We start from the raw sequence: 19,234 nt of genomic DNA, 5'->3' as shown, positions 1-19,234 counted from the left end.
ATACGGAATGCAACAATCAGAACTAAATCATTGGGCGTTAATTTTTGTACACATAAGAAACTAAAAAACTCCAAATAATCACATATTATGATGTTTCAGCTGTCATTTCCATGTTGCTGCGATCTTAGTTGGAGTTCTCAATACAATATGCCATATTATACATTCGTGTTCAGTGCAGTGTGAAAGTACTTGTATTAAAATGGATTCGTTTCAAGAAACCTTCAATGATCTTGAAAACGAACTAATTTCCGATTTTAGGAGAAAGAGACTGAATTTCTACAAGGAAGAAAGTAATATAATATTTCAAAACAGTATCTTATATTTCAAAAATATTAAATTTGATTTCAGATGCCAGATTCGAAGAATGTCTTACACGGGTTGGATTGATGCATGACCATAGTCCTACTTGGGACTTAGATTCAGTAGAATCGGTTAATGCGTTAAAAGAACTCAGCAGTGCCCAACAGTATTTCGAAACGTCTGAATGTAGCGCTGAAGCTATGGCGTTGTCATACATCGAACAAAAAATCGAAGATAATTATTGTATAAAAACCTTGAAGAGCGATATTAATATTTATGTGGGATTGAACGAGGAACTGGAAAAGGATATCAAAACATTAACAAGGTTCATAATAACTTATCCGTAATATGCTATTTGACAGATTTTTCGAATCCTTTCAAATTATTCAGTCACGTTGATATACATACTGGGTGTTAGTGAATAAGTGCGATAAACGACGTGATTCTGGTATAAACAAAAAATGACAATTTTCTATATACACTCAGGTGCAAAAAAAAGGAACGAGTTGATAGGTATTTGGTGAATTTTGAATTCTCATAGTTTCCTTATTTGCAGCTCGATTTTAGAAATTCTTTAAGTAAACTTGCATATTCAATATTTTATTGAATGCTGACCTATTAGTCACTATATAGGTTTATCAGAAGTTTGTTGTTAAAACCTAATTTTGAAACATCCTGTGGAATAATTTCGTATAGTCAAATGTCTTCAAATTGCCAATTCCTATCAAGAACCATACCATCTCAACATTTTGTTTTTTGATTCATGGTTTTAAGTAGGTACACTAGTTCATTCTTAATGGAAAAATAAACCATTCACATAATTTAAAGAGAAGAAGAAATTTTCAGGATATGGCTTTGCTCATTGTACCATAATTTTAGTGCGAAAGCTCAGTTTATGAGTTTACCAATGGTAAGGCAACAATATTTTGTTGAGTTATAATGATTATTTTTTTCATATGTCAAAACCTGCCATTTTCATGGTTTCGATTAATAGCAATGCATTATTCTAGCCATTCATTCGGGATTATACTGATTATACAACTCATGTTCTGATGAACCAATAGAATCCATATTGATAAGTGAATATACTACTTGACGACGTGGTATAATCGTTTTGGTGTTTCACCTCGTGCCATATTGTGATCATTTCCATATAATAGTATAATATATAATATAATATAATATAATATATATAATAGTAACATTCTTGGACGTTCGCCAAAAAATAAAAGTCAAGCTCAGTGAAATGTCATTGAATTATTGAAATGCAGTGCTTTGGTTACAGTTATTGAAATTATTCTTTATATAATCGTAACGAATACCACTCGAGCATAGACAATATATTTCGATTATGATTATATGAACCTCTTTACTCGACGTATTTCGCGAAACACCACTCGAGCTGCGCTCTCGTGATGTTTTGCGAAATACGTCCCGTGAAACGGTGTATAATCGAATATTGTCTATCCTTTTGTGATATAATAACTGATAATACTGCTTCCTCATCGATAATTCCTTGTTTACATTGAAACGTCAAAATTTTGTTTACAATTTGTCATTATATTGAAAGCTTAAAATGCTTCGAGGTTTATTGAAAAATGAACACAAAACGATTCAGTGCCATCACCCAAGAGAATATTGAACAATTAAAGTGTTGAAAAAAATAATCTTCCCAAATACAACTCGTTTTTCAAATTTTATCAGATATTTTTTTAATTTCATCACGAAAACTTGAGATAAAATCGGTTTGTTTTCATGTTCTTGCCAAATAAACAAGTTTTCGTGGAAAAGAAAAAATTATCGATAATATTTGAAGCACTCAAGTATTACCTTTGAAAATTTTATTTTTTGAAGTAAACCGTTGATGACAAGTTTATTTCTCTCTTGAAAATGAAGTAGTGGACTTGAAGCAATGAACCAAAAAACATAATGTTGAAAAGAAATGGATGATAAAACTTGGTTGGAAACAGGACGTTTCAAAATTACAGTATAGTACAGTGAATAATAAGCCAGGCACTCAACAAAATATTGAATATGTAAATTAAAATTAATAATTTTATCTACAGTTAACTGAAAAAAATGTTGAAAAATGAACAAAAAACTATGATTCCAAATTTTACTAAATATCAACTTGTTGCGTTTTTTTGCACCTGAGTGTAATTTTAGCTGCGAATTTCGAATACGGAATGTTTCTTAAAAACTGACTATTTATTGCTCTGAAACGGATCCAAATATTCAAATGAAATTTGTTTGGTTTAAAGAGGTACTTAGTTATTATATGCATTCATTACATGCACTTAAAAATTTTGTGTTCATCATTGGCGCATACGGGAAGAAACGATCTTTTTTTTTTATTGAAAGGGATATTTTTGAATTCCTTGTTCAATTTGTAACATAAAATCACACATACCACTTTTCGTATGAGGCGCCGTTTTTATGGGAAAAAAATGAAACATCTTAACGCATATTTTTCCTTTATTTAATTATCCGAAATTTATTCCTCGCATATCCCTTGGTGAAACATAATTGCACGATTAATAGAAGAATTTATTCCTCGCATATCCCTTGGTGAAACATAATTTCGCGATTAATGAAAGAAAATAAATAAAACACTTGATTATACGTTTCACAATTTTCAATAAAGTATATAAAATCTTGTTGACATGCATGTTTCCCATTCTCAAAACTAAATATAAAATAATATACCTACACAAGTACATATACAGGGTTGCCACTTTTTCAATGGGATTGTATTGGTAACTTTCAAACCATAAGAGTTAGAAGGTCGGTCAAATGGAGAAAAAGTTGCATGCATAGAAGCATTATCAAGCAGTTCAAACAAATCGTGATTATCAGGGCCGGTTATTGAGATATCATAAAAAAAGTAAATTCTGTCATTTTGATTTTTCTTTTTTTCCCACTTTATTTCAAATATTATCAAAAAATGTTACAGGAATTTTTTATTCGACAATAAATTGTTCTCAAGTTGACATAATCAGATTCCGTATCCAACGTTTCGTGCTCTTTAGGCCACCCTCAACCTCATTTTTTTCAATACGGACCTGTATATTTTATGACACTTTTCGAAATAACTGTTAACGCTGAATTCAACGATATTTCATACAATGTCATAAAAAGTTGATTTTCAGGTGATTTTGCCCCTTATCCAATTTTCTTTGGGTCGGATCTGTAGTGAATACAATTTATCAAAAACTGCTGTTTAAAATAGTGAAGAGACGCCAATACAATGATTTCAAATTTGAATACCAATCCTTGCAAAACTTATATCGTAATGATATCAAAATAAAGTTCGATTCTGGAACAAATGACAAATCCAACAATAGTGATTTCTCGCGAGAAGATTGAGAATGTATTGGAAGGTATTCAAGAAGACGAAATATGCAAATGTATAAGAAGTATGGGTTCCAGAACCGTTAAGTGCATTTTACAAAATGGTGGACATTTCGAACACTTACTTCATTCATTTTCATTTACTTTCGAATAATCATTCGATTTTTCCTTCATTAAATGATAATTCGTTTAATTATTATGAATTGAAATATGTAAATAATTATTCAGTTCAAGATGAGTAAGTTGATTTTCTCATCGAAATGTATTGCTTAGTTGTTGTTAATTAAACTAAAGGTACCGAAATGTAATACAGATCCCACCCAAAGAAATTTGGATAAGGGTCAAAATCACCTGAAAATCAACTTTGAATGACATTGTATGGTATATCGTGGAATTCAGCGTTAAAAGCTATTTCGAAAAGTGTCATAAAATATACAGGTCCGTATTAAAGAAAATGAGGTTGAGGGTGGCCCAGAGAGCACGAAACGTTGGATACGAAATCTGATTACGTCAAATTGAGAACAATTTATCGTCGAATAAAAAATTCTCGTAACTTTTTTTGATAATATTTGAAATAAAGTGGGAAAAAAAGAAAAATCAAAATGACAGAATTTACTTTTTTTATGATATCTCAATAACCGGCCCTGATAATCTCGATTTGTTTGAACTGCTTGATAATGCTTCTATGCATGCAACTTTTTCTCCATTTGACCGACCTTCTAACTCTTATGGTTTAAAAGTTACCAATACAATCCCATTGAAAAAGTGGCCACCCTGTAGATGGCTAGGTGACAGATATTAAAAGTGGAGACAGGCGGAAATCTGATTAATCGTTTACAATTAGGAGATTTTGTTTGTGAGCTGAGGATATTTTTAAAACTCCGAGAAGATGAAGAACAACCTATCCTTTTCAACATTCTATTTTTTGGTTAATGGCTTTAACTGCTTTAACTAGTTCATTTTTAAGAGAGAAATGAATTTGTCATCAACGGTTTAGTTTATGAAAAAAAAATTTTCCTCAAGATGCTATTCGTAATTGACAGTATGAACCAACGTATGCAAGCAGTAAGAATAAGATCTATAGATAGTATAACAAAATATTAAGCTGAATTAGATGTAAAAGTACGTTTCTTCAGATTTTTTAAGTGACAGTAGAATTGGTTTGTTTCGAAGTTGATTTTCAATTTGATTCCAATAAGTTTGCATAAATAAATTATGAAATAATTTTTTATCATTACCATTGAGCAATATATTGTTACTTTCTTATTGTTAGGTTCATAAACTGAGTTGTCGAATTGACAAGATGGCACAAGGACTACGGAGTAAAGCCATATAGCCAAGAAAACAACAGATCTTATAATTGTAGGTTGGAATTTAATCGATTCTGGAAAAGGAACTAGTACACTTAACAACTTGAACCAAAAAACGAAATGTTGAAAGGGGATGATTCTTAATGAGAATTGTTAATTTGAAAAAATTTTACCATGAAATTATTCCACAGGATGTTTCGAAATTGAGCTTTAACAACTTATAATTAACCCTGTATAATATCTAATAAGCCAGCATTTTACCAAAGAGTGGAAATGCAAGTTGAATTTAATAATTTTATTTACAGTTTAGACTGTTTTGAGAAACATTTTTAAAATTGAACTTGAATAAAAAACTGTGACACCTCAAATTTTACCAAATAGCAACTTGTTGCGTTTTTTTGCATGTGAGTGTAGTTCCGAAAAAGTGATGAATGCCGAATGGCATTTCGTAAAAGTATCGCGTCCTGTCACATATCAGGAAGTTTTGATCTCAAGTCGAGGGTGTATAAATGGGGGGGGGGGTTGTTTACTGGGATTAATTACCCCCCAAGACTTTCAAAATATAAAATTTAAGAAATACCGCAAAGACAAAGAATGAAAATTTCTCCATAAAATGAACCAATAATAATCATTTCACTTACCTTTGAAATCGACACGTCAGTAAAAAATCGGACCCCTTTACTGTTAATGAGTTTATTATCGCTTTCAAGATGAGTACTTTCATTGCACTACGAGCACGTCTATATCCGAGGTTTTTGTCTTTGTCGGAGGTTTATTATTTTCCTTTATCTATCCGCTTTTTTGGCATCGCCCCTTATTTGCCATCTGTGATTTTTGCATTCGTCATCGGTATTCACTTACCCGTTGTTTTAGGTTTTTGTATCATTCTGGTCACACAATTTCAATATGTAGTTATCAAAGAAATGAACTGAGTAATTCATATCGAAAAATTGTCTGGGCTGTGTTGTACAATTTATTGTGTTTCATTCAAATTGCTATTTATTTGTGAAAACATCAGTTTTAAATTAACTATATCTACAGGGTGTTCCTAAATTGGAGGTACAAATGAAAATGACAGATTTCTCGAATCATTTCAAAAAAGAAGTCCTATAGCATGAGTCCGAAAACGCTTTGTTTTTGAGAGACAGGTGTTCAAGTTTTTTTCTCACAGCACCTTCCTTTCACAAGATATTTAATTGGCATAGATATTCCAATTTAAAGTTTTCATCATGTGATATCCTGATGTTGAATGCAAATCTATAGGGTGATTTTTTTCTGGAAGGGTGCCTGCTTCTTTTCTCCAGAATTCTTCTTCTTCTTCTTCTTTCAAGGTTACCCTTATTGGAAGGGCAATTTGGGCTCGACCGGAGGTCATGTACCCAGTCACTATATTACTATTTCTCCCCTTGTTCCCAAGGATGGAAAGGATATTTGACGTACACAGGGCTAGAATATCACATACATAATGTTAGTTACACATAAACTTACATTTGATTGACTACAATTTCAACCCTGAAGCTTTTAAAAAACTAGTTAAACACTCTATAATCTTAATCGACTGGCTAAAAACGACATCGTTCACACTAATTGGGCATTCCATTCCCAATTGTGTTAATTTATAGTATAATATATCACAGTTTACCTTGTTCAGCTGACAATTAAACAGTATATGTACTATATCTCCGTATTCTGCACACTGACAATTAGGACTATCGTATACTTTTATTTTAAATAAATGTTCCGGAGACAGGCAATGATTGGAACGCAATCGCATCATCGTTGATACACTGTATTTGTCAAATTCAGAGTCAAACAAAAAACATTTTCGAATTGGCGTGAACTTTTTATCTCTGTTTCTCATATGTGTGTACGTCTTCCCCTTTGAAACTCCCACATCATTCCATTCTTTTATCCACTGATTCTCTAAACTTCTCTGCAATATATTCCTTACATCGTTTTGATCTCCCCTATATTTGCTAGTTTTGTTCTTTTCCGAAGCACCTTTTTTTGCTAGAATATCTGCCCGTTCGTTCCCTATTATGCCCGAATGACTTGGTATCCAAACACAGACGATGTATAAATCTAATAATGCAGCTTTGTGAAGATATTTTTTAACGTTAATAGAAATTATGTTTGTATTTGATGACATTTTCCATTCCCTTAGACATGTTATGGCACTTAATGAATCGGAAAATATCACACAGAATTTTCGTTTTTTCTTTATTATTATGTTTATTGCTTTGCATATTGCCATCATTTCTGCGGAAAATATTGACCAATGACCTGGGAGATTGGCGGAGTATTCTATATTCAGAGAATCTGAATATATTCCTATACCTACTGATTTTGTTTCCAAATTTACTGACGCATCTGTGTATATGTGATCGTATCCGATATATTCCTGATTTTTGAGATTATTGAAGTCTGCTGGGGCTGTCTTGGAATATTTTTGTATTTCCGAGATGTGACAATTTACTTTATGTGCGTGATCTATATAATTTAGTTCAAAGAATGGCAGATGTGATGATCCATATATCCAGCGAGATTTGGTTTTTACTAAATAATAAGCTTTAATAAAGGCTGGTGTATACTTGTTGTTCCAATATCCTCTAAAAAACGCTATATTTTCTATTTCTGTCAGTACGGTATTGTTTTCAAATCTAAAGCTTTTACATATAAATTTTTGTGCCAATGACTTTCTACGTGTTTCCAATGATGTTTCTCCGCATTCTGCCATCAAAATATTAATTGGTGTTGATTTCATAAAACTACCCACCGCTCTTAGAGCTTGATGTTGAACTGTATCTAATTTATTGAGAATTTTTCTGGAGCATCCACCATAAATTATGGACCCGAAATCAAGATAAGGTCTGATAAGTGACTTGTAAATTATTAAAAGTGTTTTTGGGTGCGCACCCCACCAGGTTCTACATAGACTCCTCAAAATATTTACTCCCTTTAAGGCTTTTGAACACATTATTTCTGTATGTTTTGTCCACGATAGATTTTTGTCCAATGTAACACCTAAATATTTTATTTCTTGTTTCCATTGTATCGGTTCATTATTTATTTTGAAACATGGAATTATGGGTGAATGTTTTTTGGTGAATATCATAGCTGTACTTTTATTAGTGGATAGTGTAAGATTACGTTTTTTCAACCAAATTTGTAATTGATCTAGAGTCTGTTGTATTTTTTCGCGCATTACTGATACATCGTTGCCTGTTATCATCAAATATGTGTCATCCGCATACTGTCCCATATCCACTCCGTATTCTGCACAATCTGACATTCTTCGGACATATAAATTAAAGAATGATGCGCTAGTTATTGAGCCTTGCAATACGCCCTGGCTTGTTATCCACGGTCCTAAGATTTTTCCTTCCTTAATGTCTTTTATGAATAGTTGTCTATTTAATAGTAACATTTTTATTATTTCTATAAGTTTTGTTGGTATATTTATTTCGTATAAGTCTTCTAATAATAAACCTACGTCGATATTATCGTAAGCTGATTTAATGTCAAGAAAAACTACTATTGTTAATTGTCCTCTAGCGAAGGAATTGTAAATACGACTGACCATATATATTAAACTATCGTATATAGATCTGCCTCTCCTAAATCCGTACATTAAAGTGTCTGTATCTATCGCCATCTCTATTTTTTTTTCAATGCGGTTTTTTATGAGTGTTTCGATAATTTTAATAAAGCACGGTGCTAATGCTATCGGTCTTATACTGTTAACGTCGTTAATATTTCCTCCCGGTTTTATGAAGGGAATTATAAGTATTTTTAAATGTTCTTGTAGTGTTTCGGGTTTATCTAACAGTGAATTTATAATATTAACCAATCTATGTTTTGCCTGATCGGGCAGATTTTTATATATGGGATATGTTAAACCGTTCATACCTGGCGCTGTGTCTTTTTTCGCATTGATGGCTAGATTTAATTCTTCTCTACTAAATAATGGTGTTAACAAATTGTTTCGCGTTGAAGGGATGTTGATTCTGTTGGTAGGAGCTAATTTTTCCATTAGCTTTATTAGGACCTCTTGAGATGGTTGTTTTATTGTTTCCGTACTTATTGATTTATTTTTGAATTTATTTATTATTCTCCACGTTCTTTTACTATCCTTGAATGTTAGTTCTTCACAAAATTTTTGAAATGTCTCAAATTTCTTTTTTTTAATTTTTCTTTTTACCTTAGCTCTGATCTCGTTTGCTTTTATGTAATTTTCCCGTGAGGGATGCTCTGTGTATCTTCTGAATGTTTCTCTTTTATTCTTTGTCAGGTCCGTCAATTCGTCATCCCACCAAATCGTCCGGTAACGATTATTTTCTGATATTTTAACAATTGGGATATTTTCTTTGGCGCATGTTTCTATCATATGTTCAAACTCTGTTATTGACTCTATTGTATTATTTCCTAGGAAACTGTCTATGCTGTCGCTGAAATTTTGCCAATTTATGTTGTTTGTTTTGTATTGTCTTGTTGATCTAAAATGTAGATTAGAAAATTTTGTTTCAATGCCTATAGTAATTTTAATCGGAAAGTGATCGCTCATTCCTGGGTCATATATGACCTCCCAGTTGCATTTATTACTCAAATTTGACGAACATATTGTTATATCGGGTGCGCTTTTGTTGATGCCCGGTTTTGTGAATCTAGTTGGAGTTCCATCGTTTAATAGAATCGTGTTAGTTTCTTCTAATATTTTCTCCATGATTTTCCCGTTATAATTTATTATACCAGAGCCCCACATCGGGCTTTGTGAATTAAGATCTCCGGTTAATATAAAAGCCCCGTTAATTTGGTTTAAAAAGGATGATAATTTATGATTGTTAAGTTTTAGATCGGGTGGGTTATAGATATGTATTATGGTGAGGTTCGTTATCTTAATGATCATTCCTTGAGTTCTTTCTGGTAATATGTCATTTTTAATTTCGAAATTCTGAAAATCGATTGTATTTCTTATTAAAGCTGCTAAACCTCCTTTACCGTCATCTCTGTCTTGCCTTACCGTTTTGTAGTGTTTTAATGTTAATTTTTGAATTGGTTTAAGAAAGGTTTCAGATAGTAGAATTATATCTGGATTAAAGCTCTCTGCAATGTTAATCATATTTTCATAATTCGAATTTATAGATCTAATATTCCATTGTATAATTTTTATTTTGTTTGTCATTAGATTTTTTTTATTATTTTAATTATCTAAATTGATTTCCATATCGTCTTCTTCGTCATTTTTAAATTCGTCTGTTGTCTGATGAACGATTGCTGTAGCTTGTATTATTTTATAATCTTGATGTAGTTGAATTTTTCTATTGTTACTATTAGGTGAATTTTTAAAATAATGGGGGAGAAGATAATCTACTTGCGCTGATTTTTTTGGTTGTGAGTTGTTTGAGTCGTTATCGATTATATCGAAATTTTCTTTTCTAGAATTATTTTTAAGTTCTTCCCAATCGTAGGGGATATTATCATTACATTGTGAATCTATTAAACATTTTTTATGTTCTTCATGATTATATCCCGGTATTTGTGGGGGTGGTCTTTTTCTTTGAATGGGTGTGCTGACTCTACGTGTGTTGTTGACGGTTTGTGTTTGTCTTTCTTTAACTTTCTGAGCGTACGATTGATTGTTAATGGTAGCTGGTGTTCGTAAAATATTTTCATCAGTTCTGTTATTTTTTGTTAGATTTGGAAATTCTTTGTCATTCGCGTATAAATTTCTACTATTGTTTTTCAAAATAATATTGGCTTCAAAGTAAGTGTATTTATGAACTGCCATCGCCTCTTTTATTCTTTTTTGTCTATCGAATTCCGGACAAATTCTATCTACTGCAGAATGGTTTTGACTACAGTAAATACAAATTGGTTTTTTTGCTTCGCATTCTGTCTCTTCGTGCTGTGAACCACAATTTCTACACCTTTTTTTACCCCTACACTGTTTTGCTGTGTGTCCATATCGCAAACAATTATAGCATTGAATTACCGGGCTTATATATTGGTCTACATATATTATGTTGTGAAATAGTTTGATGTTATTTGGTAAATTTTTTCCGCGGAATGTAATCACACATGACTTCGCGTCTACGTAAGTCGTTTTACCGTCTATTGTTTGTCGTCTTTTTAAGCGTCGTACCTTTATGATTTCAGATGTTGAATCCGCGTATTTCATAATGTCTTCCTCGGAGATGCTTAATCCGATATCTGAGATGACCCCCATACTTGTTAACAAATATGAAGGTATGAAAACATTGTAATCTACGAAATTATTTTTTTCCACAAATAAATTTGCCTCGCGTGGGTTAGCAAAGTCTACACCAATTCGATTTCTTCCCTTCCTAGCTATGTTCTTTATATTAAAATTGAAATCATCGTTATCGAAAAACATCTTTCCCAACGATAATGGATCGAGGTTTCCAATATTGCTTGATTTACTTTGTATGAATACTGTATAAGGTCCCTTATCGGACACCGCATATGTAAAGGATTGTTTATTCGCACTTTTTGTTGCTATTATGTTTTGACTAAGAGATTGAATTTGTGATAGCATTTCGTGATCTCCTTCTTCTGTGGCTTGTTTTTTTAAAATTTGAATTTCATTGTTCAATAATGTTAAGTCTGCAAATGAGAATTTATTCTCGTCTTTCAAGTTATTAATTGTTATGGCTGTTTTAGGGGTAACTGATCTCATTATCCGGGGAAATATCCCCGGATCTTGTATACTCATTTTTTATGATATTATGTCTCTTTTTTTCCGTCAATATAAGAAAAATTCAATATATTTATTCAAATATAGTCAATCAAATATTAGTTTTCACTCACCATCAACGATAGCACTGAGGATTTAGTTGTAAAACACTTAGGGAAATTTTTTCGCCCGCTTTGTTTCGCATCTAAAGACAAATTTTCTTCTCCAGAATTATTTTTTTGTGAACCACTGATAGTTAAGAAAAATTTAAAAAGAAACTCCGGTTCAGTACTAAACTTTTTGGTTGTTGTAGTTTTGTCGTATCTGCAATCGATTTCGAGAAAAAAATTCAAACAGCTCTCTATAGTCATTCTCAGGAAAATCCAAATTATTATAACAATCCAATTAGGACGCTGAGATAAATAAATTAATTATAAGTTTTGGTACTTATTTACAAACTCTATGGCGAAGATTAGTAAAGATTCGATTAACTCGTTAAACATCACCAAAAAGTAGGACTGCAAGAAACACCCTGTATCTCGAAAAAAAAATAGTGTTTGCAGGCTCATGTTTATGGGTCAATTTATTTTTAAAAATATCAAAGGTATTAACTACAAGTGTTTCAAATATTAACGATAATTTTTTCTTTTCCACAAAATTTTGTTTATTTGGCAAGAACATGAAAATAAACCGATTGATATCTAAATTCGGTTTGTTTGGATGCTTTTGTCTCAAATAAACAAGCTTTCGTGATGAAAATAAAAAATTATCTGATAAAATTTGGAGAACGAGTTGTATTTGGGAAGATTTTTTTTTTCAACACTTTAAATGTTCAATATTCTCTTGGGTGATGGCACTGAATCCATTTGTGTTCATTTTTCAATAAACATCGAAGCATTTTAAGCTTTCAATAATGACAAATTCAATATAAAATTTTGACGTTTCAATGTAGAAAAGGTATTATCGATGAGGAAGCAGTATAATCACGATGAATGATTGCCTAGAATAATGCATTGCTATTAGTCGAAACTAAGATGCATAGAATACCTGGTGTGTTTACTGATTCGATTTTGTTTCAGACTTTTTGAGAGACCCACCTGTTGCTTTGGTGGTCTGCTTCACCAGAGTGCTGTAAAGTGGCGCTCTTTAAAATTTTTCGAATTCCCGCATCTGCCTGGTGCCGTTTATAAAGGAAATACTGATTTTAGACACTGCAAACATTCACAATAAATTACAATTCAGTTCATATCGAATTTTCACTCAAATGAATGGAATATAATGACAGACCATAGAATATCAAATATTATTGTTCTATACTCAAAGTTCACGACAAGAGCGTAGAAATAGGGGGATACTGGGGGTAATTACACGGTGCTCCTAAATTGGAGATACAAGTGAAAATGACAGATTTTCGGATCATTTCAAGAAAAAAAGTCCTACAACATGAGTCCCCAAACATTTTGTTTTGAGATACATGTGTTGAAGTTCAAGTTATTTTCTCGTATAACCTTCCCTTCACAAGATATTTAATATGAATTGGCCATAGATATTTCAGTTTAAAGTTTTCACTATGTGATATGCTAATTTTGAATGCAAATCTACAGGGTGATATATTTTCTGGAAGGATGCCTGCTTCCTTCCTCCAAAACTATATTTTGGTGAATGGCTGTTAGTTTAGAAAAATGTAGAGAAAAAAATCTGGTCCAGTACTACACTTTTTGGTTTGTTATAGTTTTGTCGTATCTGCTATCGATTTCGAGAAAAATCTCTAGTAATCCTCAGGAGAATCCAAATTATTATAAAGAGCCAGCTAGTAAGCTCTAATGAATGCATTAATTATAAGTTTTGGTATTTATTTACCTAATCTGTAGCGAAGATTAATGAATATTTGATAAACTGTACGACACACTAGAAACAACCTGTATATTGAAAGCAAAGCCTTTGTGGGCTCATATTCATGAAACTTTTTTTTCTCAAAATTATCCAAGTAATTTCTCATTTTCCTTCGTAACTCTTATTTGAGAACAAGGTAAGAACAACCGAATCAGTAACAACAAAAATTATTTCGAGTAATTTGGTTCAAACTTCGTTATCAAACTCCTTTTTCTAACATTACAGATATGAATAAAAGTTGTCATCAAAATTTTTTTTTTCGATTATCCCTCCCCAAGAAAAAAAAGATCTACGCCCTTGGTTCACAAGAGTCGAGAATTGAGAGAAATGTCAAATGTAAACGATGTAGGCGCCATCTGAAAAGCCCGCGATCCCTCGAAATCAAGTAGGTATAAATCCGAAAAATCTCCCGTTTTGTCTGAAAGTTTTACAGGTGTGAGTAGACACACCAGGTATTTTATGCATCTTAGTCGAAACCATCAAAATGTCAGATTTTGACATGTGAAAAAAATAATCAAAGATAATACCACGAGTGCTATTGATAATTTCTTCTTTCCCACGAAAACGTGTATATTTGGCAAAAATATAGAAACAAACCGATTGATTTTATCTATATTCGGTTTGTTTGAATGTTTTTGAATCGAATAAACAAGTTTGAGTGATGAAAATAAAAAATTATATGGTAGAATTATTTTTTTCAACAATTTAAATGTTCAATATTCTCTTCGGTGATGGTCCTGAATCGGTTTGTGTTTATTTTTCAATAATGCACTGATGTCAATAAAGAAGAATTCAAAATGAAATTTTGACATTTCAATGTAAACACAATATTATCGATGAAGAAGTGGTATTATCAGTATAATCCCGAATGATTGGCTGGAATAACGCATTGCTATTAGTTGAAACCACTAAAATGTCAGATTCGAACATGTGAAAAAAATAATCCAAATAATCTCTCATTTTCCTTCGTAACTCCAATCCAGGAACACCCAGTATAAGATGAGAACAATCGAATTGGTAATAAAAAAATTATTTCGAGTAATTTGGTTCAAACTTCATTATCAAACCTCTTTTTCTCACATTATAGATATGAGTAAACAATGTCGTCAAAAAATTTTTTTTCGATTACCCCCCAAGAAAAAATAAGATCTACGCCCTTGTCTCAGGTTTGCAGATTCAATTTTCTGTACTGAAAATCATGCGCCATCTTGTGAAAAAATTATGTGAATACGAATTTGAGCAGGTGTGCAAAAGTTTCTGACTGCACATCAGTGCTTTATTGATTTTTTTATACTGTCAAATAGCATACCTAATGTATAACGATACTTTATTCACCAACTGAATTCTGTACGTTGTATGATAAATATTGCTGCTTCCATTATTTAGTGTTCAATTGTAGGCAACTAGATGAGGCAAAGAAAAATATGAATGAAGCATTCAATGTATCAAAGGATATCCATATTATGAATAAAAAAAATGAAGGCTATGCAAAAGATCTGGAAAAATTTAAAGTTAATATATAATTTTGAGTTTGTTCAATACGATTCTCATAAATTTTAAATTTTAGAAAAAGTATCCTTGGTTGGAAAATCCTCAATTAGAATTGACTCACATCGCTAAAGAAACCCAAACTCTGTTGAGTATGCTAGAAGAAAAAGAAGCCTTGGAAAAGGAATTCTCGGTTTATGAAGGCTTGAGCCCTGATAAACAAGAAGCATTGCGTCAAAGAAATGAAATGAAAAAGAAGAAACAAATATTAGATGCACTCAGGAAGCGGTGAAAATTTACTTATATTTTTATAAAGCTTTCATGTTGTCATTTTTCCAGGAAGAAAGGCATTAATCGCCTTTTCAATATTATAATAATATCTCTATTTTCCTTGAAATATCAAAGTGATTTACTGCAGTATTTATTAGTTTCCAATAATTATATTTTTGAATATAATTCTTTATTCTGTATCTTCAGATTTTTCTGTTGATTTTTTGAATAAACATGCACATCTTACCTTTGATAAAATTAATCATTAAATTTCTTTTATGAATTTGTTGAGTTTATTGGTTGTTATCTTGTTATTGAAACGTCTCAAGTAAAGAGTAGAAAATATGAATTGCTTTCTTCTATTTTTGTACGTTAAGGCTCATTTTCACGTTGGTATAGTATATCCAAAGTCACTTGAACTAGTCCATAAAAACGCTTGGTTATAGATGTCCCTTTGAAGTGGATACCGCGATCCGCTAAATACCAGGGTTCATTTTAAAGTATTGTTAGGCAATAAATTCACTGGCCCCAAAGGAATTTCTGCAACTTGGACAACCCTTGTATAATCGAAATATTCAGCTCCGTCCAAGTGACTTTGGATAAGGTAAAAGAACCAGTGATCGTCAGTGATCTAGTATTCGTCCCAATTACACAATTTTCCGTTTTATTAAATATCTAGAGACATCTAGCTTTTAAGTGATTAATTATGCTTAAAATTCAAAATGTGATTATTTTGTGTTATCTACTTTAGTTACAATAATGTGGGTAACACTGTTGAAAAAGTCGAGTTTGAGAAAGTACCGGTTTACAGTGTTTGCTTAGCAATTCTGTTAAGGTAGTTGGTAACATTATTATTGCTACTATAGATTCCCAATACCGTAATATGAAGTTTTTATTGATTATTTCGGGAATAAAGTAACAAATAACGTTATTGCTAATGAAATTCGGAAGTAAACTACCGAAAAACATAGTAATTCTAGTGTGACGAACACAAGTACATCACAGATAGAATAATATGTCTTAGTAACCGTCGAAGTTGACGAATACTGGGACATTTATCGTTAAGATCAAAGTTGCATAAAACAACTTTGTTCAAACACAATAACTTAGCTCTTATTCGTATAATTATGCTGAAATTCCAAAGTTTACGAGGATCAGTAATCGTCATAGTGTTTTATGAAAGACTTGTCGAATTGAAAAGCTTAAAATCTTATGACGATTATAGGGACTTATACCTGACGAACTCTGATTTTTTTCAGATATACGCAAGAAAAATGGAATCAAAGCGGTTCAGATATTCGGAAAATGATATGCATAAAGCTCTTTTGGCTGTTGAAAATGGAATGTCTATCTATTCAGCAGCGAAGGCTTTCAAATTACCAAGAATGACATTATCAGACTAATCAAGAGGAAAAACACCCATTATAAGAAAAATGGGACCTCCTTCCATTTTATCCAGCGAAGAGGAAATCCTTCATCTAACATCTGTTCGTTTTCCAGTAACTAAAGAACAACTTCTAGATAGCGTTCAAATATTATCAAAACAATTAGGAAAGCAAGACAAATTTCCAAATGGCAGAACCCAACTTGGAAAAACAGGAAAATCGAGAGGAAAGTGATTTTTCTGCAACACTATACAACCAGCCTTCACAAAAGAAATTAAGGAAACTACCAACATGCGAGTCACCACCATCAGAAGCCGTTATAAAAGAATCTACAATAATGGAAGAATTTCCAACACCTTTTAAAAAAACTTTATATTGGCCTTCCACATCTACCACAAGTTCGAATCCTCAAAGAAAAAAAAAATAAAGAAAAGGTGCCTGCCGTGGCAACTTCCATGGAATGGCAACAGTATTTTTCCAAGAAAGAACAGGAAAAAGTAGACAAAATTAGAAAAATTGAAGAAAAAAAAAAGAGAAGAAACTGCAAACAAAAAACATGAGAAGAAAATAGCAGGAAAAAAGAAGCTGTGTAAGGATACGAAGAGAAAAACAAATGTTTCCTCAAGATGATATTGCAAAATATGTGAAGAGGAACCTGAGAAAGATATGATACAATGTTTATCCTGCAAATGTTGGATCCATGAAATATGCGCTGGAGTTTCTAAGAGTCCTAAGAAGTTTAATTGTTCACTTTGCAAATAAAGAAAAATTAGAATAAAACGTTTTTGCGATGATTGTCTGTTTTTCATATAGTTTATTGATTCAATTTCCTTATCCTTTCTGACTGACGGTCATTCCGACATTGCTGTGACGAATACTAGGATAGGTCTAAGTTGGATATGACGATTACCGGGTAAAATCCTATAATTTTATTATTTTGATTATATCTTTGGTTTAACATAATTTTATTGGATAAACTTTGTATCTTTCATAAAATGAAGATTCTGAGGAGAATATATCAAAATTTTGAAATCTTTTGTGATCGTGATGTAGATTTACTAGAAATATCAATCTGCGAATTGGCTTAAAAACTGACGATAACTGGTGCTTTTACCTATACTATACTATCAAGTGGCATCGCGATAGTAACCATCGCGGGAACTATCACCATATAAACTGCTACTATCACCGTGAAAATACGTCTTTATAATAAACAAAAACATTGTTTTAGCCAGAATTCTATAGCGTCACAATATTCGTACCTTTTCCAAAAAGGTAATCCATTGATGCCTGAAATTAGTTTGAGCCGGCACTGCGTCAAAGTATCGATCCTTAACTGTCGATTCGACCTGATGAAATAGATCTGAAATTTGTTACAGATGGTACGATGAAATCGAACGACTGAACCTGAAAACCTAATCGATAATCACGAATTTCACTACACAAGTTCAGTTTAGATCAATCAGGTGGGCAATACTGAAAATGTCCCTAAGTAGAGAACACAGAGCCTTTTTGTATTAAATAAAAGAAGAAAAACAGTTTTGCTTTAAAAAATAGTTTCAAATTAAATCTAAAATTTCAATCATCTCTCCTTTCTATTTGAAGAGTTTACCAATAAGAGGTTTCATTAAAAAATTGGTAAGTAAAACTCAATTGGTAGTAAAATTTAGTAGTAATAAAAACTTGTTTTAATCATGATCAGCTACCAAATAGTAACGGCTGAAAAAGTTCAAGAGGTTTCATTTTGAATAGCCCGCTATTTGGACAACTGTCACTTCTGAAGCTATCATCTTTTGATACTTGACAAGTAGAAACTACGCCCTTACTTAAAATAGACGCTTCAACAACACATTGAAATTGTTAAAAATCACTACTGAAATGGTGAAAATATTGCAGTCACTGTTCGTAAAATTATAGTATATAACATTACTAGCAAGGTAAGAGGGTTTTTACTGGCGAATGGAGGATATAATTGACGAGCCGCAGGCGAGTCAGTTACCTCCTTGAGCCAGTAAAACCCGTTACCTTGCGTGTATTGTTTTATATTTTATTTGTTTCTCATTTGTAAAAAGGTTAGATAAATTCCAAAAAATCTCAATAATTTGTCTCGAATGTCGTAAGCTATCATAGACATATATAAGTCTATGTAAGCTATGGAAGCGTTGCCATGAACATGTCTGTTTATTTTTTTTTACATTTGTTTTGGCGAAAGCGAGAATGAATGTACCAAAAGAAATTATTGAGGCAGCCAGTAGTGTAGCTTCAAGTTTATTACCTGCAAAATCAGCTTCAAGGTACGAGCGAGAATACGACGACTTCAAAAAGTGGTAAAACAAAAATAGTGTGATTGGGGTAACTGAAGAATTTTTGTTGGTCTACTTGAATCAACTATCAGCTAGATTCAGCCCTAATACTTTATGGGCAAAATGGTCTATGCTGAAAAGCTGCTTGGAAATGAAAGAAAATGCCCCTGTTCGCAGGTTTGTTTTCCTTGAAAAATTTATTGAAAAATATGACGTTTAGTTGTCATTTGCAGATTTCAA

At 32.1% G+C, this 19,234-nt stretch overlaps 1 protein-coding gene and 1 long non-coding RNA gene across 2 annotated transcripts in view; one reads left to right on the top strand and one right to left on the bottom strand.

Annotated features, from left to right (window-relative positions):
* The window catches only part of LOC123672309, a 30,841-nt gene extending 30,741 nt beyond the window's left edge, over positions 1-100 (bottom strand). The window contains exon 1 of the long non-coding RNA XR_006746246.1: positions 5-100. This is a non-coding gene — a long non-coding RNA (uncharacterized LOC123672309). The remainder of the gene's footprint in view (positions 1-4) is intronic.
* Positions 101-15,506, top strand: LOC123672307. The gene is made up of 4 exons (XM_045606382.1): positions 101-290; positions 349-625; positions 14,948-15,059; positions 15,116-15,506. Exons 1-4 carry the CDS (start codon positions 200-202, stop codon positions 15,326-15,328), a joined length of 693 nt encoding a protein of 230 aa, XP_045462338.1. The 5' UTR covers positions 101-199; the 3' UTR covers positions 15,329-15,506.
* The last annotated feature ends 3,728 nt before the right edge of the window (positions 15,507-19,234 follow it).

The sequence above is a fragment of the Harmonia axyridis genome, chromosome 2 (genome assembly GCF_914767665.1).
Source record: "Harmonia axyridis chromosome 2, icHarAxyr1.1, whole genome shotgun sequence".
NCBI lineage: Eukaryota > Metazoa > Arthropoda > Insecta > Coleoptera > Coccinellidae > Harmonia > Harmonia axyridis.
This window is presented reverse-complemented; position numbering and strand designations above follow the sequence as displayed.